This window comes from Culex pipiens, chromosome 2, assembly GCF_016801865.2.
Source record: "Culex pipiens pallens isolate TS chromosome 2, TS_CPP_V2, whole genome shotgun sequence".
Lineage (NCBI taxonomy): Eukaryota > Metazoa > Arthropoda > Insecta > Diptera > Culicidae > Culex > Culex pipiens.
Window position 1 is genome coordinate 48335430 of NC_068938.1, and position 27083 is coordinate 48362512.

Below are 27083 nucleotides of genomic sequence, written 5' to 3' on the forward strand. Positions count from 1 at the left end.
CCGTTGTGCGATGTTTCAGGTACATCCACAGCAGTTGACTCAACATACTGCGAATCCAAACAATACCGTCTACAATCACAAATTACTTCCCTTTCCCACATTGTCGCGCCCCTTTCTTTTAGCCGTCTCGACTCTGACCCGCGTTGGTCAAAGGTTTACGATCCGTTTCCACAGGCCACCAGCTAGGTCATCATGAAAACCAAGCCAACGTGGAGGTAAGAAAATAGGCACTCGCAAGGAACCATACTGTTCTGATCAAGATAATTCGGATGATCTAACAGAACTACGGATGTAGTTAGTTACGCTCCTTCCAGGATGTTCCTTCGTGGACGTCAACCGAAGAGCACGCAACAAGGTCAGTGCCATTGCATGCTCTTAGGTATCAATCCTTGGCCTGCAACAAACAACACTTCTTATTCCACACAAATTAACCACAAAACTGATTTGACAATCTTCATTCTCCCTTTCGCCTTGAAGGCATTACATACAAACTTTATATGGAAAAAGGAGTACAGTCCAGACTCGAAGGTTTGTATGGGACGCTCATGAACGACCTTCATTACTTAACTTGACTTCTTTTAGAAGCAGCGCGCTGCCCGAAAATCGACTGCCAATTTGTTTGAAATCATAAAACAATAATCGTAATTTTTTTCAAGGCCTTCGGATGATTGAGTCTCTTGAGTCTGGACTGTAAACTCGATGCAATTTTAAACATGTTAAACCTTGCTGAAATGATGATGTATGGTTTCGCTTAAAGTTCTGCCTTGTTTTTTTTTTAATTTTGTTCTTTCCTTGACCACAGGTCAACTTGAATTCCATTTTTTTTTTGCGACAGTCTATTGCGCATATTTGCCCTCAACAAGGCTTTCTAGTCAGAAATTTACCAATACATTCAAAGTATGTTTACATTACAGCTGGACAATTGTTTGCATCAGGTTTTCTATCTCTTTCTAGCAAAAGTTTTTTTGTCAGGCCACATCTAGCTGGTTTTTTTTGACTGACCGCCCGATATGAAAGCCAACATTCTTCGCAGGGCTGTGACAGCTCGAGCTCGATCATTGTTTGCATCAGGACACTGTGACGAGAAGTTCGTCATTTTAGGGTTAAATTATATTTTTTTCACTGGGCCTAGAAAGCCTTAGTCCATAGCGCATATAATATACACTGAGCAAAACTTACGCAGCTCAACGAAGTGTTCTACACATGATCTGGCCCTGCTGTACAGAGCACTCAAATATCAATCGCAAAACACTTGAAATTTCGGTGATTGGCCATCAAATAATGTCAATAGCCAAACACTTGAATTTTAAATGGTGTTGAAAAATAAAAGTGCGTACAAGCGATTTACAGGTTCTCGCTTGCTAGTCGTGCACGCTACCACTGCGCCGGCCGGCCAGTTGAAGACGGGAGAGTTTTTTGTGCTATTGGTTCTTGCCTCGCTTCTAGCTTTCGATGAAAGTCGCGCAAAAATCAATCAGTGAAACACATTAAATTCATGTGGATAATCACGTTGACTTTGAATAGTGCCTGTTTTGGCTAGATCTTATGATCATTTTCAAGTGTTTTGCTCATCACTTTGAATAGTTCAAGATGGTGGGACAAATTCATGAGCAAAACAATTGAAAAGCTTGAGCCACCCGAATGAAAATAACATGTTAAAAAATACCAAAAAGTCAACCGCCCAAACACTTGCATTTGATAGTGGTTTGGGTTGATGTTGAAACACAAAACCAATTAGATCTACGATGTGATTTTATTCAATCCTTCAAGTGTTTGGGCACTTGAATAAAAAGTGTGGCATATTTTCAGTGTAAGTTAAAAAAAAATGTCAATCATAAATTTGAATTGGCAGGCATTGAATAAATTAATTATTTTCTATAGATATTTCTGGAGTTTTTTTGAAAAGGTCCAACAAACCAAATTTTCAGTTTTTGCTTTTTGGGTGTTTAATGATACCCCTGACTCAAGGAGGTTTCAAAAACACCCAAAAAGCTAAAACTAGAAATTTGGTTAATTGGACCTTTTCAAAAAAAAACTCCAGATTTGATGATATCTAATAAAAATCTCATAAACAAAGTTTAAAATGAAAATAAATGATCTCGTAGTCAGAATCGGAAATGATTTTTTTTCTAATCTTTGGGAATTGTTGTTTGTTCCAGGTTCAGGGGAGTCTTTAAAATCATGTTAGTTCAAGTTTTCTTATTAATTGTTTTATGTTTGTTAAGTATTTTGGATACAAATGCGAACGTCATACACAAAAAATGAAAATGCACTGAGTTTTATTACGTGTACACTGTACTTAAATTTCATTTCATACATTTAGTACACAGCAAAAAATCCGATGGTAAAATCGCATGCAAAAGCATGCACATCACCTTCGTCAAAAAAGACACTTAATATTACACACTGCATGTAAAATTTTTGTAAACACAAAAAAAAGTTGCAACCGACGGGATTCAAACCCAGCACCAACAGTAAGGACTGGCACCTTAGCCCACTCGGCCATCAGACCGATGAAAAATGTAAAGGATAAACGTATATATGAGCTTGACATTTCGTTCAAGTAGGTATCCCATACTGATGGGCTACATATTTCAGGATGTAATATTACACAGAATTTCATAAAATAATGCAAAATTTATTTTACACCCAGGCCTTTTACACGCAGCTCGATTACTACTTTATTTGCTGTGTAAATGATTAAAAAATATCATATTTTTGCACCAAAATTTTTCAATCCGGGCACCGCCTTGGAATCTCTACACGCCTTCGTCATCATGTTGTTGTTTGTATATCAGCCCGAACTATGTACAGAGAGGAGCTCGGAAAACCGACGAAGCTTGTAGGAAACAGCAGAGGAAACACCAAAACAACTCAGCACTTCTCTCAGTATTGAACCTAGCCCATATAAGATGGAGTTTCGTCAGCGTCACTATCAGATTCTGCCTGGCTTTGAAATAAATTCGTTTTAGAAGTTGTTTGTTAGGTGAGGTAATTGTTTGGGGATTGTTGGTTGTTTTAAATGACTTCACTAAATTGTGCGTTTAATTCATAGAAGCTACGCAATGGACATCCTAATAGAACCAGACTGCTTCAAGGTCTGTCGCATTTGCATGGAAAACTGCGAGGAGGACTTTGTGTGCATCTACGACGAGTTCGAGGACAATATCCTGATGGATGTAATAACCGAATGTGCCCGCGTTGAGGTATTCTCTCCATCGAATCGATCTGGCTTATCACATGTTTTCCTAATGCTTCCACTTCCTTTGTCGTTTCCGAGCAGATAAGAAAAGATGACGCGCTGCCACGGAACGCCTGCCGAAACTGTGCCGAGTATATGATAATCGCTTATCACATCATCCAGAAGTGTCGTGACGCGGACCGGTCGTTACGGTCGATTTTCAAGCACGAGATCGACCTGCGGAGTCGGAAGGACGAGGCGAAGGCGTTCTGCGCGGAGGAACTCCACATCAATCCGGCCGAGTACGAGTTTCTGCTATCCGAGGCGTACAACAACATGATGCTGGAGAACGTGGAGCGGTTGATTGGGGTTGATCAGGTGGTGCAGCAGGAGGAAGCACCGCCGCCGGTTGAGGCGCAACAGTATCAGGAGAATTGCGATATCGGTACAACAGTACCAGGAGAAGTTGAGTATCCGGATTTGGTTGGTGTTCAGGAGAACCAGCCACCGGAGGAGTCGGAACAACACGGCAACGGTGAGTTGCAGGGAACTAGGAAGTGCTGCGGCTGTAAGAAGGAGTTTGCAACCGAGGTAGATCTGCAGAACCACAGTGACCTGATCCACCTGAACGAGTCGATCAACACTCCGGAAACGGCTGGTAAGCTGAAACCGTTCACGTGTACCGTGTGCTACAAGTCCTTCTCGAACCAGCAGTTGCTGAAAGAACATCAACGCAGCGTGATCCGCAAGTTTTTCTGTCGTCAGTGCGGCCGAGGGTTCATGACCCAAACCAACCTGGACAACCATTTGAAGTGCCACGTGAGTTCGTCTCCGGAGATGAAGAAGTGCTGTGGCTGTCGGAAGGACTTTGATAACGAAGCCGACCTGCTGGCACATTCGGCCGCGGTCCACAAACCGGACCGTACCGACAATCCGGACAAGCCGTTCGAGTGCGAGGTGTGCTTCCGTCGGTATCCGACGCGGAAGTCACTGGTGGGGCATCGCAGGATGATCCAGCAGCACCAGTGCGGTTTTTGTGGGGAGATCTTTGCGAAGAAGTTGTTTTTGACGGCGCACGAGCAGACCTGCCACCAGGGTGGGTCGAGCGATGAGGGTAGGAAACGATGCTGTGGATGTCGGTTGGAGTTTAACAGCTCGAAGGAACTGTTGGAGCACGCGATGGCCACGCACAAACCTGCGGCGGAACTGCAGGACGAAGGCGATGACGAGAAGAAACCTGTCGAGTGTGAGATTTGCTTCAAACGATTCAGCTCGAAGCTGAACCTCGCGCAACACCAGAAGAAGGCCAGCCAAGATCGGAAATATACGTGCGATATCTGCGGGCGAACGTTCCACCGGGCTCACGACAAGGCGAATCACGAGACGACCCACTCCAGCGAAATGCCTTACGGTTGCCAGATCTGCTCGCGGCGTTTCAAGAACAAACTCTACCTCAAGAACCACTACAAAATGCACGCCACAAGCGATTCGCGCGAGTTCGTGTGCCACGAGTGCGGCAAGTGCTTCCGAACGAAGGACCTGCTGAAGACCCACTCCGTTACGCACAGCGAGACACGCAAGTACGCCTGTACGATCTGTCCGGCGACGTTCAAGCGACTGCAATGTCTGAAGATCCACACCAAGGTGCACACGCAGGAAAAGGCGTTCGCGTGTTCGCTGTGCGACAAGCGCTACATCCAATCGTCGGACCTGAAGCGACACCTGTTGACGCACGATCCGGGCGAGAGTGGGAAGCCCTTTCAGTGCGAGTACTGCTTGAGGCGGTACCCACGGAAGGATTACCTGAAGGTTCACATCCGCAAGCAGCACCTGGAGAAGGCCGACATGATCCTGATCGAAGATATGGCGCTGGAGTTGCAGGGCGACGAGGAGGATTTTCTACCGATTTAGACGTAGTTTTGGGACGAAATTTTTGAATAAAAGCAAGACACCAAGAATCTGCGAGTTGGGCTCATTTATTGCGGGTAGGCAAAATACACTTTTGAGTTGTTGGATTTCCACAGTTTTTGTTGTTGGTGGCGGTAGAGTGTTGTGTGGTGTGAAGGTAACAATAAATATACGTAACAAACGCGTGCGCTATCCATTTTTTCAAGTCTCGCTCGATCACCGCTCGCTCGCTCGCTCTCTCTCGGTGTGTGTTTTTACGGTTGTTTTACGATAAAATATATATTTCTTATATTTTTTTTCCTTTTTGTATGAAAAGCGTAAAGTTCAAAAACGGTTCATAACAGCGTTGCTTATCTTCATCACATTTATTCGGGACTTCCGAGCAGCGAGAACGGGTTGGCCGCTCCGGCCACCGGGGACAGCGTCGAGTTGCCTTCTTCGTCCTCCTCGTTGTCGGCGTCGTTGCTGGCGGCGCCCGTGACGTCCTCGGTGTCCGTGTCGGAGAAAAAGTCATCGTCGTCCTCCTTGTCGGTGGCCGGCTCGGAAAGGGCTTGGATTTCGCGAACCCGGCCCAGTTCTGGATCGGCGAGGAACTGCTCTAGGGCGCGTTGGAAGCCCGGGGGTTTCAGGGATAGGGTGATTTTGCCGTCGAGGGCCATGCGAAGGATGTTGTTGGCGGCACGGTACGTGTCTGGACGGGCGGCCTTGGCCGTGAGGAAGCCTCGTTTGATGGCCCAGGCGTCGCATACGTCGATCGCGGACCACTCGTCACCGGCTTCGTTTTCTGGATGTTTTAGAACGAGCAGTTTGGGAAGATCTACACGTTCGGCGAGGAACTTGATCGAGGCGTACGGTTCACGGAGTTGTGCGATCGGATAGCTGCCCATGAGGACCTGCAGCTTGCGGGACACGGCCGACGGGAAGACCAACCCAGGACAATCGCACAGCCGGACCGTGTTGGTCAGGTAGATCGTCTGGAAATGCTTTGTGTGACCAGGAGTCCTGCTGACGGAGACCACCTTCTTTCCCATGACGGCGTTCAGCAGCGAAGACTTGCCAACATTCGGGAATCCAACGCACCCGATCGTCAACACTCCGTCCTGGAAGCGAGCTCGCTCCTCAAACGAGAAATCCTTCTCCTCCTCGTGAGTTCGCTCAACTTCCGGCCCTTCCTCATCGTCCCCGTCCACGTCCATCGGAGTGCTGCGTTCCTCGTTGATCTTCTGCTGCCACGAGCCCAAGTCGACCTCCTCCTCGCAAAACTCCCGGCAAAAGTTGTAGATCTGCTGGGCGCCCTCCGCTGCCATACGCATGCGACCTCGACGACGACGAATCTTCAGTCCCTGCTTGTTCTCGTGCTTCCCACGCAAATTGTACGACGGATAGGACGTGAACAGCACCACCTTGATACTCGGATATTTCTCCTCAAAGTAACGCTTCCAACCGAGCACCACCTCTGCCTCGACCAGGTCGATCTTGTTGATTACCACGATCATGCCCTTGCCCAGATCCTGCGTGACGTAATGGTACAGCGAGGGCGGGAACATCAACGTCTGAAAAAAACCAAGACTCACTTATCGTCCGAAAATAAACCCCAATCGAAAGCGTCACTCACCGGAAAGCGAACATCCACAATGGTCAGCACGATGTCGGACAGCTCCAGCACCCGCCACAGCTGACGCCACGTTTCCAGGTTGAGCTCGCAAAAGCTCAGCGACTTCATGTCGTCGTAGTGCGTCTTCTCCAGATAGGTGATGTATTTCTGCGAACAAAACAAACCCGATCAATCTCAAAGAAGCCACACAAACTAATCCCGCGCACTCACAAAAAAGTACCGATTCTCGTTCGCGTCCAGCTGCTCCTTGGACATCTCGTAGCTCCACTTGGGCCGCTTCGGAAAATCGTACTCCACAAAGTAGTTATCCCCCAGCTCCTGCTGCTCCTCGCTGCACGGAACCAGCGCCTTCCGGGCCTCCTCCTTCATCTCGCGCAACTCCTTGCCGGTTTCCCGGTGAAACTGCAGCACGTACCGGTTCGCCTTGCAGCGCGGATCCTTCGTCGGCTGCGCGTTGATCCGCTCCACATTCTCGTGGAACGTCTTCGGGAAGTCGCTGTCCTCGCTGACGTCGCTCGACTCCTCGTCGCGCAACTTCCGGATTATGTTGTGCGAAGTGCTCGCTGAAAGCCGACCCAATAAATCAAAATATATTTCCAACCTTTCCAAAAAGAAATACTCACATTTTGCCTGCTTTTTAGCGACCAGCTGCTGCTTCTTCTGCTTGCCACTGAACGGAACCTTCCTGCGTCCCTGCGGCATCGTGAAAAGGCGGCTTCCTTCCGAAGGTTACGCCACGCCACGAAATCGATGGTGACGATTTTACGCGTTATTATTTTGGCACTCCCACTTTTGCAAATGCTCTTGCATGCACCGCACACAGCGACGACGACGACGACGACCTGTGGTGAACTTGGGTGCGCGTACTACAAGAGAGACGTTTGGGGAATCGCTGGCTGGCTGGCTGGAGAGGACGAACCGCGGACGGATCAAAACAAAATTTATTTGCACAAAAAAAACAGCTGTCGCGGAGTGGAACTGTCAGTGGCGAAAGGTGAAGTTTACACGCAAGGAAAAAATATTTTGTTTTAGAATTAAAAAAATATTACTGCGGGCGTTAATAATTAGAATTTGTAGGCGTTGGTATGACCGCATAAAAATGGTCGCATGACAGCCGCATGACAGCTAAACTAACTGAACTGAAACTGAAACGGTACAGCAAGCATAGAGTTATCTAAGCCCGAGCTCACGCACACTAGTACCCCATTTGTTTTGCTGGCGGGTACAAAATTTAACCTCAATCTTTTTCGTGTACGTACACGCAATACATGCGCACGTAGATAACTCTATCGAGAAATTAAAAGTGAGAGTGTGTGCGTGCAACATGGAGTTAAACTTTTCGAAGTGCCATGGGAACCTTCACAGCAACTGCACAGAAAGTTTAACTCCATGTTGCACACACTCTCACTTTTAATTTCTCGATTGATAATCTTCATCATTCAAATTTAATTGTCATCAGCAACTGTCATTCTGGGAAAAATAGCGATTCTAAACCTCACAAGGTGATTATTTTTTATTTAAATATTAAAAAGTAAATTTGAACACAAATCAACTGTCTTTTTAGACATGGCGCATGCTCGGCAGGAAGTGCTTCACAAGCACGCTTCCCCCAACACGATTCTCCATTGCATTTACGGCTTTTACTACTTAAAACTAAGTAAAACTCAACTGGCCAAAATTTATTGCAAGCACCCATCTACGATTTCAAACTGGATTGAAAAGTACGACGAAAACGAGCTTTGCTCGAGGAAGGAAAGGGAGCAGGTGTACATAAAATTTTCACCGTCCGAAAGGTCATATTTGATCGACCTTTACAAGTCTTGTCCTGTTCTTCTTCTGGACGAGGCGAAACAACGGTTCCAGCTCAAGTTCGGCAAGCAAATAAGCATTACAACCATCAATCGCATATTGCATGCCGAAGGGTACAGCTGGAAAGTTCTGGAGCGTCGAGCGGTGCAGTTGCGGACTCAAGATGTATGCCGGTATCATGCTGAACTCGACGCCAACAATTCAAAAAGCATCATGTACAAACCATGCGTTTTGAGAAAAACGCATTTGAATGTTGAGCATCCATTTTCAATTCCCATTTTAATATAAAAGCAAAATAAGATGTTCTAATGATAACAAACGATGAAAAACGTTGCTTTTGTTGATACTTGATCATCCATATTCAATAAAACATTATTTCCGTAATTTTATTTGAGAAAAACAAACATAACTTCTTTTGAAATCACCAACGTCGATATCACCCTGCTGTCACTGAGGGGGGCGCTTTGTTATGATTCGTTTTTCTTTGCAGAATGTACATGGCGCTTTGTTCATGTTGCTTTTTTTTCGTCACGAGGTTTATGTAGCCTTTTGTTTGACAGGTTGACAGGGCTATATAAACAGGGACTGCTGATGGCAGAGATTTTGTTTATGTTACTTTATTTAAAATCATGATTAAACAGACTTTACTGAAGTAACTTTTGCTCATTTTTGGTGGAGAGGTAGCTTATTAGGAGTACTTTCAGAATATGCAATAACCCAGAAAGTGTCAAAATGTACATGATACCTTTTGAAATGTTACCGTCGAACTATCTGTTCTAATGTGGGACATTCATAATTTGGTGTTTCTTGACGAGTTTGCTGTTGACAACCGAGGAATATTGAGGACCAAGGGGTACGCTCCTATTGGTGAGCGGATCGTGTTCCGAGGCGAGTTTACTCGCCGCCCAAGAGTTTCAATGCTGAGTTTTCTGGGCGTTAACGGATTGCTCGAGTCGTTTTCCGTGGAAGGTACCTTCACTAGGGTAAAGTTTTTCGAGTGTGTGAGAGCGTTTGCTACATCGGGCCGCGTGATGCAACATCCAGGAGTCTACTCGATCTGGATCCTCGACGGTGCGAGGATCCATTGTCACCATGCGATCATCGAGTACCTGCGATCAATTGGAGTAATCGCGATTTTCTTGCCAGCCTACGCACCATTCTACAACCCGATCGAGCTAGTGTTCGGGTATCTGAAGCGGTACCTTAAACGTACCTACGTTGAAAATAGCTCTGAAGATCTCCTAGTGGTGATTGCAAAGGCGTTGAAACAGTGGAAAAATAGAGATTGCTCCAAGATCTTCAGGAAATGTGGATATTTTTCGGGGGGTCTCTTTGATCCAAGTGTGGGTTTTAATAAAGCTTGTAAGGTTTAGCATTAGTTTTTATTGTACTGATAAATGAAATGTTGAAATGAAGTTTAATTCTCGGATATAATATAGAAAAAAGTTTAAGCGTGTTGATCATCATTGCTGTCGGTTACGCCACGAGCCAGCCCTTCAGAAAAACTGGTTTCCCGCGCAGACACGGTCCTTTTCATCGCGTTGATCATCGCTTCGTGTTCAGTCAGCTTCTCCCGCATGTGGGCTAATCTTTGACCCTGCAGGCTGGCAAGGTTCAGCAGCTGCTGATGATCGGATTCCATCTGTTCGATGTTGGTTCTGTAAGAAGCAATTACAGTTGAGGCCACCTGAAGATCGAGCCGACCTTTTTCTAGCTGAGTTTCGCTGTGAACTGGCACCGTAGAAAATAGTTCCACCATGTGTGTTGGTGGGGAGTCGTCGATCAAAGCTGCTCGATTTTCTGAAGGCATGGTGCAGATGTAGTTTGCCCAGCACAACCACACGATATCGTCGGCACAGAGATACCTGCCATGCCGTTCCTTCAGCTCAGATTTCACAGCGTTGACCGATGAAATCGCTTCAGCACCCGCACGATCCTTTAGAATTGGGCTCAACAGCTTTTCTTTCAGCAGAGTCCATCGTTTCTTACTAGTAACCGAAGCACTGTACTTAAAAAGGATAACACACACATCTTTATCCTCCCAGCTTAGCAGTGACTTCGCCTCAATCTTCGAGGGACAAAAGTACCGCTTGCTCATTTTATCGTGGACCTGCATGAAGTTCCAGCACGATTCGTAAGACGGCATGTCTTCCTCCCACGCAACCAATGCAATCGAAGAATCGCTCTCTGCTGCTATTGTGTCATGAATGGTGTCATTGAACACAACTCCACGGTGTACAAATGTAGCGCAATAATCCCAGATTTTACGCAACACGCCATCTGAATCATCTGCTTGAACATCCAAGACACCACATGGATCTGCGCCTTTTTGGTTCTTAAAGTTTTTAATTATCACTTCGCCTTTAAACGTTAAAGGCTTGTCCTTTTGCCTCTTGCTTCCTGACGGCTCGTTCAATGCAGACAACCCATTCTGTAAGTCGTACAACAATGTCATCGTCAACATTTTACCAACTAAAACAGATAATTTACCTTTCTCTTGGACACCGATCTTGGTTTTGAGCCGGAAGCACGTGGTTCGTTTGCGTTGTTCGTCTCTTCACTATTCACCGACTGATCACGCACGAAAAGTTCGTCCACGAGGTACGGAGCAGAATCGGCCTCATCGCATTGATCCAGTAGAAATTCTGGTTCCCCGTAGCTCGACTCGTCTTCCGATGAATCGGATGCTGAGTTCAATGCGTCATATGTGATTAAATCGTCTTCAGGGTATAACATTTTAGCTGTTCAAATGAATAATTATTAGTAACAATAAAACTTATCAATTCTAAACCAAACCTTCGCGTGTACAGCAAATTTCTTTTTGTAAGCAGGAAATAGTCAACTAAATAAGAAAACAGTTGATTAATGACAGATATTTTGATCGAACAGAATATTTAACGGTTGCTATGATCTTATTTTTCAAACAAGCCGCACGTCATGCGGTCATACCACCCTGGCGTTTTGTAAAATCACTGAAATTGATATTATCTAGATACGCGCAATATGTTTGGTTTGAAAAATAAAAAAAAAAATGTCATTTGGAATTTGTGCGTTCATTTATAACGATAACCTGATAGTTTGCAACTTTTTATCAGGTCAAGGAAGCATTTTTTAGTAATGAAGAAACATATTTGGATTTTTTTTATAAGGGCCTAAACACCAATTTTTAGCATACCTACAGAGTTTCCTCGGGAACCGTGGTGTAGGGGTAAGCGTGGTTGGCTTGGGTTCGATCCCAGAAGGTCCCGGTGGCATTTTTCGAGACGAGATTTGTCTGACTAAACCTTCCGTCGGATGGGGAATTAAATGTTGGCCCCGGTCTAACCTTAGAGGGTAAGGTCGTTAGCTCAATCCAGGTGTAGGAGTCGTCTCTCAGGGTCTTGCCTCGGTGGAGTCGCTGGTAGGCAGTTGGACTCACAATCCAAAGGTCGTCAGTTCGAATCCCGGGGTGGATGGAAGCTAAGGTGTAAAAAGATGTTTTCAGTTGCCTCAACAACCAAACCTGCGGACACCTAGTTTCGAGTAGGAATTTCGCAATCGAGAACGCCAAGGCAATGCTGTAGAGCGAATAATTTGATTTGATTTTTTGAGTTTCCTCGATGATACGAGGAATTCTATTCAAGAAATTTTTAAAATAAAGAATGTCATAAAAAAAATAAAAAAAAAACGATTTAATAGAGCCTTTCTTACTAAAGAATATAACTTCTTTCAATTCATAACATCGACTTTGTTTATTTATAACGTCAGCACAAAAGAAAGTGACATGATACAAAAGAAATTATGATGAAAGCAAGGTATTATCAATTTTCACCAAAAGAATATTTTTAATCGTACAATTCTTAATCAAACAAGTGTTTATGACAAACGCGAGCATAGCAAGCTTCTTATGCGCCAGTGACGTCGCACACCGCGGTTTTGGTGTTCTAGTTTTGGTACGAGCCCATAAACCGAACAAAGCAGGAGCAAAGCAAAACCGAGGTTAAAGTGAACCGCGTGTGCCGCACAGTGCAAGGAAGCTTGCAATTCAGCATCTACAAAAGTGAAAAAGTCAGAGATAGCTATTTTTACAACCACACCACTACACACTCAATCGCGAAACCTTAGGAAGATAACCATTGGCGTCGCGAGCATTGAAAACTTTGAAAACGATATAAACGATGAAAAGCTTAGAAAACTCCTGTTGGAATCCAATGAACTCTGTTAAATCAACTTACGAAATCACGACAAAATGAAGCCTACTTAAATGCGATTTAAGGAGCACACGGGAAACAAATTGTTTGTAGCGGGATGAATGTCCTAAGTCACAAAAGTTTTTGCATAAACATTGGACAGTTATGCAAAAACGGACAGGGCAAAGAAACCAAAAAGCTACATGTTGTAGGAAACATCGGTAGACAAGCAACTACAAACTAGTATAAGTCGAGCCAAAACTATATGCGCCACCATTTCTTGCGCCAGTATTCGAAGCTGAACTTGACAACTTGGCGACTAAGCATCGAAAATCGATGCAGTGTGATTTTGTAGCGATTTTTCATGTTGAATTGTCATATTTACGAATATGAAAATGACGTCCAGCCATAAGGTAAAACCTATACCATTCTTTAGTAAGAAAGGCAAAAAGTAAATCGTTCTAATAATTGATTGGGATTGCCGATCGATGTCACATTTTTTTCAGATGCTCACTCATGGTCTGTACTATGAATGTAGGAAGAAATTCGGATAAAATTAGAAACGAAAAATGTTGGCGAAGGTCACCAGGTGGGCTTTTACCTTTTTTAGGGTTTTTTTTTCTTATGGTAGGTTAAACAAACGGCTCTAACTCCAGAACCAAATTATGAATCTCCATGAAAATTTGGGAGGTTGTAAACACAAACAAAAGATATGAAAATAAAAAAAAAATTGACCGACGCGACACAAAATTTGGCAAAATTTTACCACACACGAACATCACTCGATCTCTACGGAATTTATTTTCTCAAAATTCGAGGGTTGGAGATAGACGAATTCTGTCAAGATGAATCGATAGAGCGTCAAAAATCGATGCAGTGTGATTTTTTTGCGATTTTTCCGATTAAAATTCATGCTGAATCGTCATATTTACGAACATGACAATGACGTCCAGGCAAAAACGAAAAAAATAGCAATTTCAACCAATTCCGGAAATTCAAGACATTCAACAAATTCCGAAAATTCAAGACATTCAACAAATTCCGAAAATTCAATAAATCAAGAAAATTTAGGGGTTTAGGACCCTATTGAAATTGTAAAATATCAAATTCTGTAATCTTCAAATTAAAAACAAATTTAAATATTATAATTCGGAAAATTCGAGAAATAAAAAAAAAATAAAAAAAATATCGAAAATCAAGTTTTGAAACTTTGAAAAATTCTTTTTAAAAACAATAAGATCAAGATTTTTGTCAAAATTAAAAAAGTCGGGAAATATAAGAAATTTAAAAACATTAAAAAATCTAGAAATTCCGAGAAAAAAAAGAAATTTAAGAACTTTAAAAATAATAAGGAAATATAAGAAAAAATCCAGAAATTCATGCAGTTGAAAAAAAAAATTGTAAATTCAATTAATTAAAGAACTTTAAAAATTCAAAAAAAACAAGGAGTTGGAAAATTAAGAAGTTCATCGGCTTTCATTTCATAATTCTTTTTTAAAATTTTAACTTCGTAAAATATTACATTCTAAAATTATAAAACCAGTGGCCAGTGTAGTGTCCAGATAAAATTATTAATAATTATTAACCGTGTTCGGTAAAACCGATTGAATATGATCGGGATGAACTCGCAACGATCGAGTGAGATCGGGAACGATCGTGCGAGATCGTGCATGTATAAAAAGGCATTTTTATTTAATAAAAGATTCTTTCGAATCTAGCCGTCAGCGAGTACGGAGACAGTATAATTTGATATTTAACTTAATCCTAAATCCGAGTCTTAAAACTATTCCCTAATTCCTATTTAAACTTATAAGAAGTTTACGCGAGTGAGTAAGTATATTAAAAGTGGCGACGAGAGAAAACGTTGAAAACGCGGAACGCGTCGTGCAGTGATTTTTGGTTTAACGCAATTTGTGGTTGCAGATTTAAGGCGAAGAGGTTCAAACGGATCTAATTAGTCCAGAGTGAACAGACGTGAGTATTAAGTGACCTGCGAGAACCGTAGATAGTCTGTAGTTAGTGATCTCAAACAGCTATTGCACGGAGATTCCTCGATTAAGCGCATATTGAAATTTTTGTGAAAACCCATCTCTTCATACCGATCACGTGATTAGCAGACTCCATTTTGTAACAAATCTTTTGTTCTATTCACAGCCGCACACACGCACCAGCCGTTCCAAGCCGATCATCCTCGCGATCATCCTTTTGTTCGCGGCGTGAGATCGCGGTAATCCGACGGTGAGCAGGCTTGACGCGGTGAGAATCGCTAATCCAGATCGCGAGAGGAGCAAGATTTGACAAGTGAGGCGTGAGTGAGGAATCAGGGCGGCGAGGCCAGACGATTTGCTCACGGTCGGCGAGAAGCACCAACCGACCGCGCGGACACGTGTCATCAGCAGCATTAACCCAAGAGTTCAGCCAAAGCTACGGTCACACTCCTGCGGTTACTGTAAGTAGAAAACTTGATTTTTTTTTTCGCCCCAAGATGTCGTCTGTTCCCGGCATGATCGGTTCTATCGATCATTACCATCGAAGCAAGTCTTTTGCCAATTATGTTGAGCGATTTGAAGTAATGTGCAAACTCAACAAGGTGGCTTCCGATGCAGATAAGTTGTCGTGGTTTATCTCTGTGAGTGGCGAGGACGTTTTTGATGAAATTAAATTGATTTTTCCTAAGCAAGAAGTTGAAAAACTTGAATTTAAGGAAGTTGTTAAGCAGCTGAAAGGCAGGTTTGATAAAGCTGTGTCAGCCATGATGTATCGATTTGATTTTTACAACCGTTTTCAACTTCTTAATGAAAGTTCTGAGAATTTTGTACTCTCAGTAAAACTTCTCGCTGAAGATTGCAACTTCAATGCATTTAAAGATGAGGCTCTTCGCGACAAACTTGTTATGGGCATTAAAGACAAACGTTTGCAACATAAACTGCTAGAAGATGAAGATTTAAGTTTGGCGCAGGTTGAGAAGATGGTAATCAACACGGAGAGGGCTGAAAAACGGGCTCAACAAATGGGTGAAAATCGTGTGGAAAATGTTGGTGCTACTGCTAGCGTTCTGGCTGTTCATCAGCGATTGGGACCAAAAGTTAATTCTTGTTTGGGGAGATATCGTTCACGCAGCAGGAGTCGTGATCGTGGTCATGAGCGCAGAGGACGTGACATGGATCGCAGAGGCCGAGAAGTGAGTCGTGAGAGGCGAGATTACGATCGCAGATCTCACAATCGTAATCACAGCTACGATCGCAGCCACAGCCGTGAACAAAATTACTACAACAATGCAATTTGTAATTATTGCAAAAGAAAGGGACACATTAAGCGTTTTTGTGATTTGCTTGCGGGTAAACAAGTTAAAAGGGTGAATTTTGTTGAAGAGGATACTCCTGAAACTAAACCGGTTTTTGACAAATTCAACAGAATCAGAATCAACAACTCTGAGGATGATGAAAGTGAGATGCAGTGCATGAAAATTGGGGATGAGAAGACCTTAAGTGAGCCGTGTTTAGTGGATGTTCGAGTTCATGACAAATTTTTGGAAATGGAAGTTGACACAGGGTCAGCAGTTGCTGTTATTAGTCAACATTTGTACGAGCAATATTTCAATGAAATTCCTCTTAAATCTTGCAATAAACGCTTGGTTGTGGTTAATGGTTCGGGTTTGGAGGTGCTTGGACAGATTTCTGTTGAAATTGGGTTGAATAAGCGAACCGAGACCGGAAATTTGGTTGTTTTGAGGTGTTTGAAGAACTTTACACCACTTTTAGGCAGAGATTGGCTTGACATGTTCTATCCTGGCTGGAAAACTCAGTTTTTACCGGCAAATATCATTGGAAATTTGGATTACAAATCAACTGACACAGTTTTAGGTAATCTTAAACTGAAATACAACAAAGTGTTCTCTAAAGACTTTACTGAACCAATTACAGGGTACCAAGCTGATCTGACCTTTAAATCAGAACAACCAATTTTCAAGAAGGCGTATCAAGTTCCGTACAAGATCAAAGACAAATTCAATGAGCATTTAGACATGTTGGAGCGACAGGGAGTGATCACACCAATCAAGGCGAGCGAGTGGGCTTCGCCAGTTATTGCGATTGTAAAAAAGGATGGGGATTTACGCATGGTAATAGATTGCAAAGTTTCTTTAAATAAAATACTGATTCCCAACACTTACAGTATGTAAAAAAAGTATTTACACCCCTTGGGCACTATGCACATTTTGTGATGAAACATGTAAACAATTTAATGTTGACATAAACCTAGTACTACGTTTTGTTCAGAAACTCATGCCGAACATTTTGCTGCAAAAAGCTCATGAAAATATGTTTTCTATAAAAAGTTATATAACAAATACTATTACAAAAATAAAAAAGGTGCAAAAAAAGTTTGTACACCTTTCGAAAAATTAACATAAATAAAGTTATTTGTTGACAAATCACCATAAATCCAGTCTCCCAACTCCAAATAGGCATCCTTGACTGATTAAAAATATAATTTGGATTGAATATAAAGTTTACTAATTACTTAGTATAAAAGTTTATATAACTCTGGAAATTCTAAATAAAACTTATCTAAACTTAATTTTGCAAACTTTCAATTTAACTAAATGTCAATATATTACCATAGAATTGCTAAATAAACATTCTGGAGTGGGTATAACACCGTTTTGGGGGTCTTTGTATTGCTAGAATAGATTTTTCGTTGGAATTTCGTACCAACCCGGAATTACGTCGTCGGAAAATCCGCCGGCATTCGAACCGGTCCACAATTAACAAGTCAACCTATGTGGCATCGGAAAGGGCATAAAATTTCCGATCTTTTGATACCCAGACATCTAGGTTTTCTATAAAACCCACGTTTTTAAATACCTAGGCAAAAACGTTGTTATGGTTTCGTTTGAGCAATCTGCCAAAAATGTATGGAATTTCGTAATTTTTGTTCTCGTGGATCAAACTTACTTTTTGCCCAGGTATTTAAAAACGTGGGTTTTATAGAAAACCTAGATGTATGGGTATCAAAAGATCGGAAATTTTATGCCCTTTCCGATGTCTCATAGGTTAACTTGTGAATTGTGGACCGGTTCGGATGCCGGCGGATTTTTCGACGACGTAATTCCGGGTTGGTACGAAATTCCAACGAAAAATCTATTCTAGCGATACAAAGACCCCCAAAACGGTGTTATACCCACTCCAAAATGTTTATTTAGCAATTCTATGGTAATATATTGACATTTAGTTAAATTGAAAGTTTGCAAAATAAAGTTTAGATAAGTTTTATATAGAATTTCCAGAGTTATATAAACTTTTATACTAAGTAATTAGTAAACTTTATATTCAATCCAAATTATTTTTTTAATCAGTCAAGGATGCCTATTTGGAGTTGGGAGACAGGATTTATGGTGATTTGTCAACAAATAACTTTATTTATGTTAATTTTCGAAAGGTGTACAAACTTTTTTTGCACCATTTTTATTTTTGTAATAGTATTTGTTATATAACTTTTTAGAACGATAAGTTCTTGAAAGAAATTTTGAATTTTGTCACAATCGGTTGGCCAAAATCTATACCAAATCAGTTCAGAGATTTTTCTTCGCAGAGGGAAAAGTTGGAAGTCATTGATGGTGTTTTGCTGTTAGAAGATCGAGCGGTAATTCCAAGCAGTTTGAGAGAAAAGATTTTACAATTATTACACCTGAATCATGGAGGAATGGTGAAAATGAAGAAGTTAGCCAGAAGGACAGTTTACTGGCCAGGCTTAAATTCAGACATTGAAGACTTTGTTAAAAGTTGTGAATCTTGCTCTCAGATGGAAGTTGTGAGGAAACCGGAAGCTTCGGGGTCCTGGATTCCTACCACAAGACCGTTCAGTCGTTTGCATGCAGATTTCTTCTTCTTCCAAGGAAATACTTTCTTATTGATTGTTGACAGCAATACTAAATGGTTGGAAGTTGAATGGATGCGTTTTGGCACTAATGCAAGACTTGTTAACAAGAAATTTGCGGCAATGTTTACACGCTTTGGTTTACCGGATGTAATTGTTACAGACGGTGGCCCACCTTTTAATTCCACGGAATTTATTGGTTTTTTGGAACAACAAGGCATAAAAGTTCTTAAAAGCCCGCCGTACAATCCTGCCAGCAACGGCCAGGCTGAAAGAATGGTGAGAGTTGTCAAAGATGTGCTAAAGAAATTTTTAATTGATAACAAAACGAAATCTCTTGAGATGGATGAAAAGCTTAATCTGTTTCTAATTAACTATAGAAATGGTTCCTTAAACTCTGAAGGTTTGTTTCCTTCTGAAAGAGTTTTCAAATATACACCAAAGACCTTGTTAGATTTGATTAATCCAACTAAAACTTACAAACACAATCTGGCTGAACCTCCAGCACAACGATGTGTCGTTGACACTGAAAAACTTGATCCTCCAAATGATTTGGATAAAATTGAGGCAGGGGATAAGCTGTTGTAAAAATAGTCACGATACCTTCCCAAAGTGGGTTGAAGCACAGTTTATTAAAAAAGTGTCTAAAAATGTCTTCCAGATTCAAATTGGCCGACACGTGGCTACGGCGCACAGACATCAGCTGAAGGCGTTGCACGTTCCCAAACGTGGATCCGTGAAGATGTGTTTTGCGGCCAACAGTTACAAACGCAACTTCTCCTCAATCGATGACGATGGAGGATTACTCGGGCATTCGAGGGATTACGCGGTGTATCGTAAGCAGAGAAAGGTTGACAACGAATCCCGCAGTCCTGTTAGAACGAGGTCGAGGGCCAGATTGGAGAATCAGCAGGGACACAATTAACAGATTTACCTTTGCGTTCAGGTGCAAGTTCTAAGAAATGCACAGTCGAACCAATCATCATGAAAAATACATTTTTGCGCTGAATTAAAGTGAATTTGAAATTATATTTCTTTCTGATATTGTTAACAGTGTAGTATATAAGCAGTGAAATGAAATTAAGTTTATATTCTCGATAAATATGAAATCAAATACAAATTAGAATGAATTTGCTTAAGAGGGAAGATCTTGTAGTGTCCAGATAAAATTATTAATAATTATTAACCGTGTTCGGTAAAACCGATTGAATATGATCGGGATGAACTCGCAACGATCGAGTGAGATCGGGAACGATCGTGCGAGATCGTGCATGTATAAAAAGGCATTTTTATTTAATAAAAGATTCTTTCGAATCTAGCCGTCAGCGAGTACGGAGACAGTATAATTTGATATTTAACTTAATCCTAAATCCGAGTCTTAAAACTATTCCCTAATTCCTATTTAAACTTATAAGAAGTTTACGCGAGTGAGTAAGTATATTAAAGCCAGTACATTGAAAAGGCCATCTTTGTCATCACAAAAGCCTAGAAAAGCTTTAAGCGGTATACGCAGTTTGGAAGGAACCGGTCAAGAAAAAAATCAAATGGGCAGCAGCGGCAGCGCAAGCAAGTCAGAGAGGGTGAAGAAAAGCCCCAAGAAATCGCTCTCTCTCCTTTGTTCTGCGGTTCGTAAAGCTGTTTCTTGACCCCTTTCCTTCCGATCAGCATACTAGCCTTTAACTTTTAAAAATATCTGCAACAGCCTTATCCTAAAGAAGAAATTATTTTTATTTCAAAACTATTTTCACCACATAAATAATTATTTGACTAATGCTTTGCCTAATTGAAAAAAGAAAAAAGGATATTGATAAGTGTATTTTTACAAGAAGTTTTGTCAAAAATGTTGATTTTTTTATCTCCAAGTTTCCCTCCGTGTTTAACGATTGACAAGTGAAGTTTGTTTATTTTGAAAGCTTGACGGTTGCAACTCGAGCAAAACCATCGAAACACCTTTTTCAGAAATCCAGAATCGAGAATAAAATAAACTCGTTTCAAAACTAATCCGGTCCGGTCATCATGGCCCAGATGTGCCGCCTCTGCTTGCGGCCTTCATCTGGCAAGCACGCCCTGTTCAAAACTACTATCGGTGACGCATCCTTGGAGGAGATACTTCGCGAAACGTTCCACCTGGAGGTAAGATTCTGAAATCAAAACAATTTCAAGGGCTGACCTCCGGTTTTCCCCGATTTCAGCTGCCCAAAGGCCGTAGCTTGCCCAAGTACGTGTGCGAGAGCTGCCTACGGAAGGTCGAGTGCTTGCAGCAGTTCCACAAGGAGGTCCTTCGATGCCAGAGGCTGCTGCAGGAGGGGAAAAGGGTAGAACTGGAGCAGCAAGAGGCGCCTAGTGATGGTCTGTACGAGCAGATCGAGATGCTGGACGAGGAACATTTGGAGGAGGACGAGCAGCGGCCTTTGCTTCCGGTAGAGAGCGTTCAGCTTGAGTCGTTCGACTTTGAGGTGGAAGAAGAAACGGCGGCGGAGGAGCAGCTCGTTGATATTAAGATCGAAGCACTGGTGGAGGACGACGATGATGAGATACAGATTGATGACGAACTGTCGGAGGGAGGTTTGGAAGTGGAGGAAGGTTCTACGCAGGAAGTTGCTGCAGCGATGCCGGTAAAGATGGCGCGTGCTTCGAGAAAGCGCAGGGAGAAGCTAGAGGTGGTTGAAACGATTCCCAACAAATGCTACGTCTGCAACGAGGTTCTGGAGGACAAGGACAGTTTCGACGTTCACCTGGTCAATCACTCGAACATGCTGCCGCATCAATGCCTGCAGTGCAGTACGGAAACGAATCCGATTCATCTGAAGACGTTGCTGGCGCTGAACAAACACTACGAATCTCACGGGTTCAACTACGTATGCAAGCATTGCCCGTTGCGGTTCCGTTCGTATCCACCAATGTACGATCATGCGAGAAACGCGCACGCGGAAGTTAACACGGAGTTCTCCTGTGAGACCTGTGGCCAGAAGTTCAACGAGATCCGGAAGTACCGAAAGCATGTTCTTGCGCACAAGAACCGTGAATTGCAAAAGTACAAGTGCGAGACGTGCGAAAAGACGTTCCAGACTGGGACGCTGCTTCGTCGGCATCAACGAACTCACTCGAATGAAGCGCAATTCGTGTGCCCTTTCTGTGGCCGCGGGTTCAACCACGAAAGCAACTTCGCCCAACACAAGCTGCGACACATCAAGCAACAACATTTGGAACTGAACGGCCATCCGTGCAAGGAGTGTGGCACCCACTTCACAACCGCTTTCGCCCTTCGCAAGCACATGGTCCAGCACTTTCCGGACGATCCGGTGTACGTGGCCGCTTCGGAAAAGGTTGACTACTTCCCGCACCACCTGAAAGATCCCGCGTCCTATCCGCGCCGCTGTGAGGAACCCGACTGTCCGTACATCGCATCGACCTACGCCCTGATGTGGTCCCACTACCGGAATCACTACAAAAGCTACCCGTGCAAGGAGTGCGACCGGAAGTTTGCCACCGCCACGATTCTGAAAAACCACGTCGACGTCATCCATCGGAAGATCCGCAAGTACCAGTGCGAGTACTGCCAGAAAACGTTCGCCTACCAGCACAAGTTCAAGGAACATCTCCACGTGCACATGGGCTACAAGGGCCGCGAGTGTCGCTACTGCAGCAAATCCTTCACCCACTCGTCGAACCTGCTGGTCCACGAGCGAATCCACACGCAAACCAAGCCGTACGGTTGCGAAATATGCAAGTCGCGGTTCATCACGACCTCGGCGCTTAAAAAGCACCAGCGGACGCACGGTGTGGCGTTTCAGCAGCAGAAACAGGAACCGGTTGAAGATGGGGAGGAGGAGCAGCAGAAGCAGGAGGAACATGAGGAACTAGCAGAGGCGCAGCTTGTGTACTTGGATGAAGAAGAGGAAATTCAGCAGGATGTAACCGTTGGCGGTGAGATTGAAGTGGATCGGAAGGAGCTGATTGCGACGCTGGAGGGAGTGTAGCGGAAGAATTTGGAAATTGTCACTATCAATAAAATATGTTTGAGTTGATCAATGCAAGAAAATCTTTTTCTGATCTTATGATCGTTATATCCCGCCTCTGGACTAACGTAGACCTAAAAAATCGTCTTTTTAACCCATTTTGAATCTTACAAGAGCAATGGAAGAAGAATTTTGCGAAAATCTTGGGTTTGACAATTTTACTTGTTTTCGTGACTTTGCCAATGATTAGAATTGGTTTTAACTCTTGGATTTTTTTTTCTAATTTCAGTGTTAATATATTTTTGAAAATATTTTAACTTGTTTTTATTAAAACCCTGGATTCATTGGTTTCTGAAAAAGCTGATTTTTTCTCATCCTTGCTCTTTAATTATTTTTAAGTTTGAACTATTTTATTTCTGTAATATTGATTTTTAATTTCCGAAAAAAAAATCTCAAATTCTGAAATTTTTAAATTCTTAGATTTTTTAATTTTTTAATTCTTAAATTCTTAAATTCATAAATTCTTAAATTCTGAAATTCTGAAATTCGGAAATTCGGAAATTCTTAAATTCTTAAATTCTTAAATTCTTAAATTCTGAAATTCTAAAATTCTAAAATTCTTAAATTCTTAAATTCTTAAATTCTTAAATTCTTAAATTCTTAAATTCTTAAATTCTTAAATTCTTAAATTCTTAAATTCTTAAATTCTTAAATTCTAAAATTCTGAAATTCTGAAATTCTAATATTCTGAAATTCTGAAATTCTAAAATTCTGAAATTCTTAAATTCTGAAATTCTAAAATTCTGAAATTCTTAAATTCTTAAATTCTTAAATTCTTAAATTCTTAAATTCTTAAATTCTTAAATTCTTAAATTCTTAAATTCTTAAATTCTTAAATTCTTAAATTCTTAAATTCTTAAATTTTTAAATTCTTAAATTCTTAAATTCTTAAATTCTTAAATTCTTAAATTCTTAAATTCTTAAATTCTTCAATTCTTAAATTCTTAAATTCTGAAATTCTAATATTCTGAAATTCTAAAATTCTGAAATTCTTAAATTCTGAAATTCTAAAATTCTGAAATTCTTAAATTCTTAAATTCTTAAATTCTTAAATTCTGAAATTCTGAAATTCTGAAATTCTGAAATTCTTAAATTCTAAAATTCTGAAATTCTGAAATTCTTAAATTCTTAAATTCTTAAATTCTTAAATTCTTAAATTCTTAAATTCTTAAATTCTTAAATTCTTAAATTCTTAAATTCTTAAATTCTTAAATTCTTAAATTCTTAAATTCTTAAATTCTTAAATTCTTAAATTCTTAAATTCTAAAATTCTTAAATTCTTAAATTCTTAAATTCTTAAATTCTTAAATTCTTAAATTCTTAAATTCTTAAATTCTTAAATTCTTAAATTCTTAAATTCTTAAATTCTTAAATTCTTAAATTCTTAAATTCTTAAATTCTAAAATTCTAAAATTCTGAAATTCTGAAATTCTAATATTCTGAAATTCTGAAATTCTAAAATTCTGAAATTCTTAAATTCTGAAATTCTAAAATTCTGAAATTCTTAAATTCTTAAATTCTTAAATTCTTAAATTCTTAAATTCTTAAATTCTTAAATTCTTAAATTCTTAAATTCTTAAATTCTTAAATTCTTAAATTCTTAAATTCTTAAATTCTTAAATTCTTAAATTCTTAAATTCTTAAATTCTTAAATTCTTAAATTCTTAAATTCTTAAATTCTTAAATTCTTAAATTCTTAAATTCTTAAATTCTTAAATTTTTAAATTCTTAAATTCTTAAATTCTTAAATTCTTAAATTCTTAAATTCTTAAATTCTTCAATTCTTAAATTCTTAAATTCTGAAATTCTAATATTCTGAAATTCTAAAATTCTGAAATTCTTAAATTCTGAAATTCTAAAATTCTGAAATTCTTAAATTCTTAAATTCTTAAATTCTTAAATTCTTAAATTCTTAAATTCTGAAATTCTGAAATTCTGAAATTCTGAAATTCTTAAATTCTAAAATTCTGAAATTCTGAAATTCTTAAATTCTTAAATTCTTAAATTCTTAAATTCTTAAATTCTTAAATTCTTAAATTCTTAAATTCTTAAATTCTTAAATTCTTAAATTCTTAAATTCTTAAATTCTTAAATTCTTAAATTCTTAAATTCTTAAATTCTTAAATTCTTAAATTCTTAAATTCTTAAATTCTTAAATTCTTAAATTCTTAAATTCTTAAATTCTTAAATTCTTAAATTCTTAAATTCTTAAATTCTTAAATTCTTAAATTCTGAAATTCTTAAATTCTTAAATTCTTAAATTCTTAAATTCTTAAATTCTTAAATTCTTAAATTCTTAAATTCTTAAATTCTTAAATTCTTAAATTCTTAAATTCTTAAATTCTTAAATTCTTAAATTCTTAAATTCTGAAATTCTGAAATTCTAATATTCTGAAATTCTGAAATTCTAAAATTCTGAAATTCTGAAATTCTGAAATTCTTAAATTCTGAAATTCTAAAATTCTGAAATTCTGAAATTCTTAAATTCTTAAATTGTGAAATTCTGAAATTCTGAAATTCGGAAATTCTGAAATTCTTAAATTCTTAAATTCTTAAATTCTGAAATTCTGAAATTCTTAAATTCTGAAATTCTGAAATTCTTAAATTCTTAAATTCTTAAATTCTTAAATTCTTAAATTCTTAAATTCTTAAATTCTTAAATTCTTAAATTCTTAAATTCTTAAATTCTTAAATTCTTAAATTCTTAAATTCTTAAATTCTTAAATTCTTAAATTCTTAAATTCTTAAATTCTTAAATTCTTAAATTCTTAAATTCTTAAATTCTTAAATTCTTAAATTCTTAAATTCTGAAATTCTGAAATTCTAATATTCTGAAATTCTGAAATTCTAAAATTCTAAAATTCTGAAATTCTAAAATTCTGAAATTCTAAAATTCTGAAATTCTTAAATTCTTAAATTCTGAAATTCTGAAATTCTGAAATTCTGAAATTCTGAAATTCTGAAATTCTGAAATTCTGAAATTCTGAAATTCTGAAATTCTGAAATTCTTAAGTTCTTAAATTCTTAAATTCTTAAATTCTTAAATTCTTAAATTCTTAAATTCTTAAATTCTTAAATTCTTAAATTCTTAAATTCTTAAATTCTTAAATTCTTAAATTCTTAAATTCTTAAATTCTTAAATTCTTAAATTCTTAAATTCTTAAATTCTTAAATTCTTAAATTCTTAAATTCTTAAATTCTTAAATTCTTAAATTCTTAAATTCTTAAATTCTTAAATTCTTAAATTCTTAAATTCTTAAATTCTTAAATTCTTAAATTCTTAAATTCTTAAATGCCACTATCACAGATAACAATCAACAAAATCAAATAATTTTGTGCATTTTTGGAGTCATATTTTTGGTCAAAGTTCCAAATTTTGAGATCAAACCAAAAAATCGTGAATTCTGGAGTGAAATTTTGGCGAGAACTTAGTACGAACCGATTTTTCTTGAAATCCCTGGATTTTAAATTTTTAATTGCTTTTTTTTATTTTAGCTTTTGAATTTTAGAATTTTATAATATTTCTATTTGAATTTCTATTTTTTTGAATTATTGATTTCAAGCAAAACAATGTTAATGGTCCAAAGCCGAAGTGTTTTATGTGATCTTACCACTGGTCGTGGCCGGAGCCGTGATTGTTCAGCGGGCTTTACCTACTCTTCATCTGTGGTCCACGGAACAATTTTAGAGTTTTTTTAAAGGTCCTATAAGCTATTGTGTTTCATATGTTTATACTGCCTCTGATCGCATAAATGTCCCATATGCATTTCCATCGATTTCGAGTTATTGATGCAGTTTGATTCAAAGTTGTGTGCTATTTCGAAAGAGCCTATAACATTCAGTACTTTGTTCTAGAAATCAGGAGGAAATCCAGTTTTGTCGCGAAAACTTAACACGTAGACTTATGTATGGGAAAACTACAAATGCGTTTTTCTTGGCTTGCTGTTTTTGCATATGAGACATTTATGCGAACATGGGCAGTATAGGACCTATTCAAAAAAGTTCTAGAATTCTAGAAGATAGAGTAGCAAGTACAAGTAGACACAAATGCTATGCTGTGCTATTTTTTTTGTTTTTGCTTTTTTTTATTATTCTTGAATCTAAGATTTTTTTTAATTTAAAATAAATAATTTTAAAAATTTCGAATATTTTTGCATTTATGTCTCTAAGGGTGGATTTTCATGGATTTTTCGATGACCGACATCGAAAGCGGCTTTCGATGCTCGTGGTTAAATTTGGTCGAAAACTCATATTTTTCGACCAAGTTGAGTGGTAAAATAGTTTAGATTGATTGTTCATGGCAGTACGAACAATAAAAACAAATACTAATTGCCGGAAAGCCCCGAAAATGTGATTTTCCGACTTTTGATTTTCGATGCACGAGCATCGTAAGATGACCGACATCGAAAGCATAGTCACTACCATGCTTTGCTAAAATGTCAGTGCATCGTAGTTCGATGCCTGTCCGGGCAGCCATATTGCTGCCGCGACACCATGGACACAAA

The 27083-nt window shown here is 39.4% G+C and overlaps 5 protein-coding genes across 7 annotated transcripts; 4 read left to right on the forward strand and 1 right to left on the reverse strand.

The window, feature by feature from the left end:
• The first annotated feature begins 2828 nt into the window (after positions 1 to 2828).
• On the forward strand, positions 2829 to 5133 carry LOC120421962 (zinc finger protein 883-like). 2 transcript variants are annotated; one of them, XM_052707566.1, is made up of 3 exons: positions 2829 to 2986; positions 3056 to 3206; positions 3284 to 5133. In XM_052707566.1, exons 2-3 carry the CDS (start codon positions 3066 to 3068, stop codon positions 5090 to 5092), a joined length of 1950 nt encoding a protein of 649 aa, XP_052563526.1. In that variant the 5' UTR covers positions 2829 to 2986; positions 3056 to 3065; the 3' UTR covers positions 5093 to 5133. The 2 variants fall into 2 exon arrangements, with proteins under 2 accessions (XP_052563526.1, XP_039441210.2); XM_039585276.2 differs by having other exon boundaries at positions 2836 to 2991.
• Positions 5134 to 5139: 6 nt separating this feature from the next.
• LOC120421957 (guanine nucleotide-binding protein-like 1) lies at positions 5140 to 7646 on the reverse strand. Its single transcript, XM_039585271.2, has 4 exons — positions 7328 to 7646; positions 6915 to 7267; positions 6705 to 6851; positions 5140 to 6642 (listed from the first exon to the last, which is right to left on the reverse strand). Exons 1-4 carry the CDS (start codon positions 7404 to 7406, stop codon positions 5455 to 5457), a joined length of 1767 nt encoding a protein of 588 aa, XP_039441205.1. The 5' UTR covers positions 7407 to 7646; the 3' UTR covers positions 5140 to 5454.
• A 624-nt stretch (positions 7647 to 8270) lies between these two features.
• On the forward strand, positions 8271 to 9896 carry LOC128092816 (uncharacterized). The gene is made up of 2 exons (XM_052707568.1): positions 8271 to 8695; positions 9277 to 9896. The coding sequence occupies exons 1-2, from the start codon at positions 8271 to 8273 to the stop codon at positions 9884 to 9886; spliced, it is 1035 nt and encodes a 344-aa protein (XP_052563528.1). The 3' UTR covers positions 9887 to 9896.
• Positions 9897 to 15137: 5241 nt separating this feature from the next.
• On the forward strand, positions 15138 to 19970 carry LOC120421956 (uncharacterized). 2 transcript variants are annotated; one of them, XM_039585270.2, is made up of 3 exons: positions 15138 to 16545; positions 16606 to 16802; positions 19221 to 19970. In XM_039585270.2, exons 1-3 carry the CDS (start codon positions 15168 to 15170, stop codon positions 19482 to 19484), a joined length of 1839 nt encoding a protein of 612 aa, XP_039441204.1. In that variant the 5' UTR covers positions 15138 to 15167; the 3' UTR covers positions 19485 to 19970. The 2 variants fall into 2 exon arrangements, with proteins under 2 accessions (XP_039441204.1, XP_039441203.1); XM_039585269.2 differs by having other exon boundaries at positions 15138 to 16802.
• Positions 19971 to 20485: 515 nt separating this feature from the next.
• Positions 20486 to 22607, forward strand: LOC128092815 (zinc finger protein 136-like). Its single transcript, XM_052707567.1, has 2 exons — positions 20486 to 20692; positions 20752 to 22607. The coding sequence occupies exons 1-2, from the start codon at positions 20576 to 20578 to the stop codon at positions 22537 to 22539; spliced, it is 1905 nt and encodes a 634-aa protein (XP_052563527.1). The 5' UTR covers positions 20486 to 20575; the 3' UTR covers positions 22540 to 22607.
• The last annotated feature ends 4476 nt before the right edge of the window (positions 22608 to 27083 follow it).

What these genes read in the sequence shown, in the direction of transcription:
- LOC120421962 (XM_052707566.1), top strand. Translation starts at nt 3,066, where the DNA reads ATGGACATCCTAATAGAACCAGACTGCTTCAAGGTCTGTCGCATTTGC. An exon ending in CCGAATGTGCCCGCGTTGAG is followed by an intron (nt 3,207 to 3,283) that starts GTATTCTCTCCA and finishes GTTTCCGAGCAG; the next exon opens with ATAAGAAAAGATGACGCGCT.
- LOC128092815 (XM_052707567.1), top strand. Translation starts at nt 20,576, where the DNA reads ATGGCCCAGATGTGCCGCCTCTGCTTGCGGCCTTCATCTGGCAAGCAC. An exon ending in GCGAAACGTTCCACCTGGAG is followed by an intron (nt 20,693 to 20,751) that starts GTAAGATTCTGA and finishes CCCCGATTTCAG; the next exon opens with CTGCCCAAAGGCCGTAGCTT.
- LOC120421957 (XM_039585271.2), bottom strand. Translation starts at nt 7,406, where the DNA reads ATGCCGCAGGGACGCAGGAAGGTTCCGTTCAGTGGCAAGCAGAAGAAG. An exon ending in CGCTAAAAAGCAGGCAAAAT is followed by an intron (nt 7,268 to 7,327) that starts GTGAGTATTTCT and finishes GTCGGCTTTCAG; the next exon opens with CGAGCACTTCGCACAACATA. An exon ending in TTGTGGATGTTCGCTTTCCG is followed by an intron (nt 6,643 to 6,704) that starts GTGAGTGACGCT and finishes GGTTTTTTTCAG; the next exon opens with ACGTTGATGTTCCCGCCCTC.
- LOC120421956 (XM_039585269.2), top strand. Translation starts at nt 15,168, where the DNA reads ATGTCGTCTGTTCCCGGCATGATCGGTTCTATCGATCATTACCATCGA. An exon ending in AGGATGGGGATTTACGCATG is followed by an intron (nt 16,803 to 19,220) that starts GTAATAGATTGC and finishes AATGTCTTCCAG; the next exon opens with ATTCAAATTGGCCGACACGT.
- LOC128092816 (XM_052707568.1), top strand. Translation starts at nt 8,271, where the DNA reads ATGGCGCATGCTCGGCAGGAAGTGCTTCACAAGCACGCTTCCCCCAAC. An exon ending in GATGTATGCCGGTATCATGC is followed by an intron (nt 8,696 to 9,276) that starts TGAACTCGACGC and finishes AAATGTTACCGT; the next exon opens with CGAACTATCTGTTCTAATGT.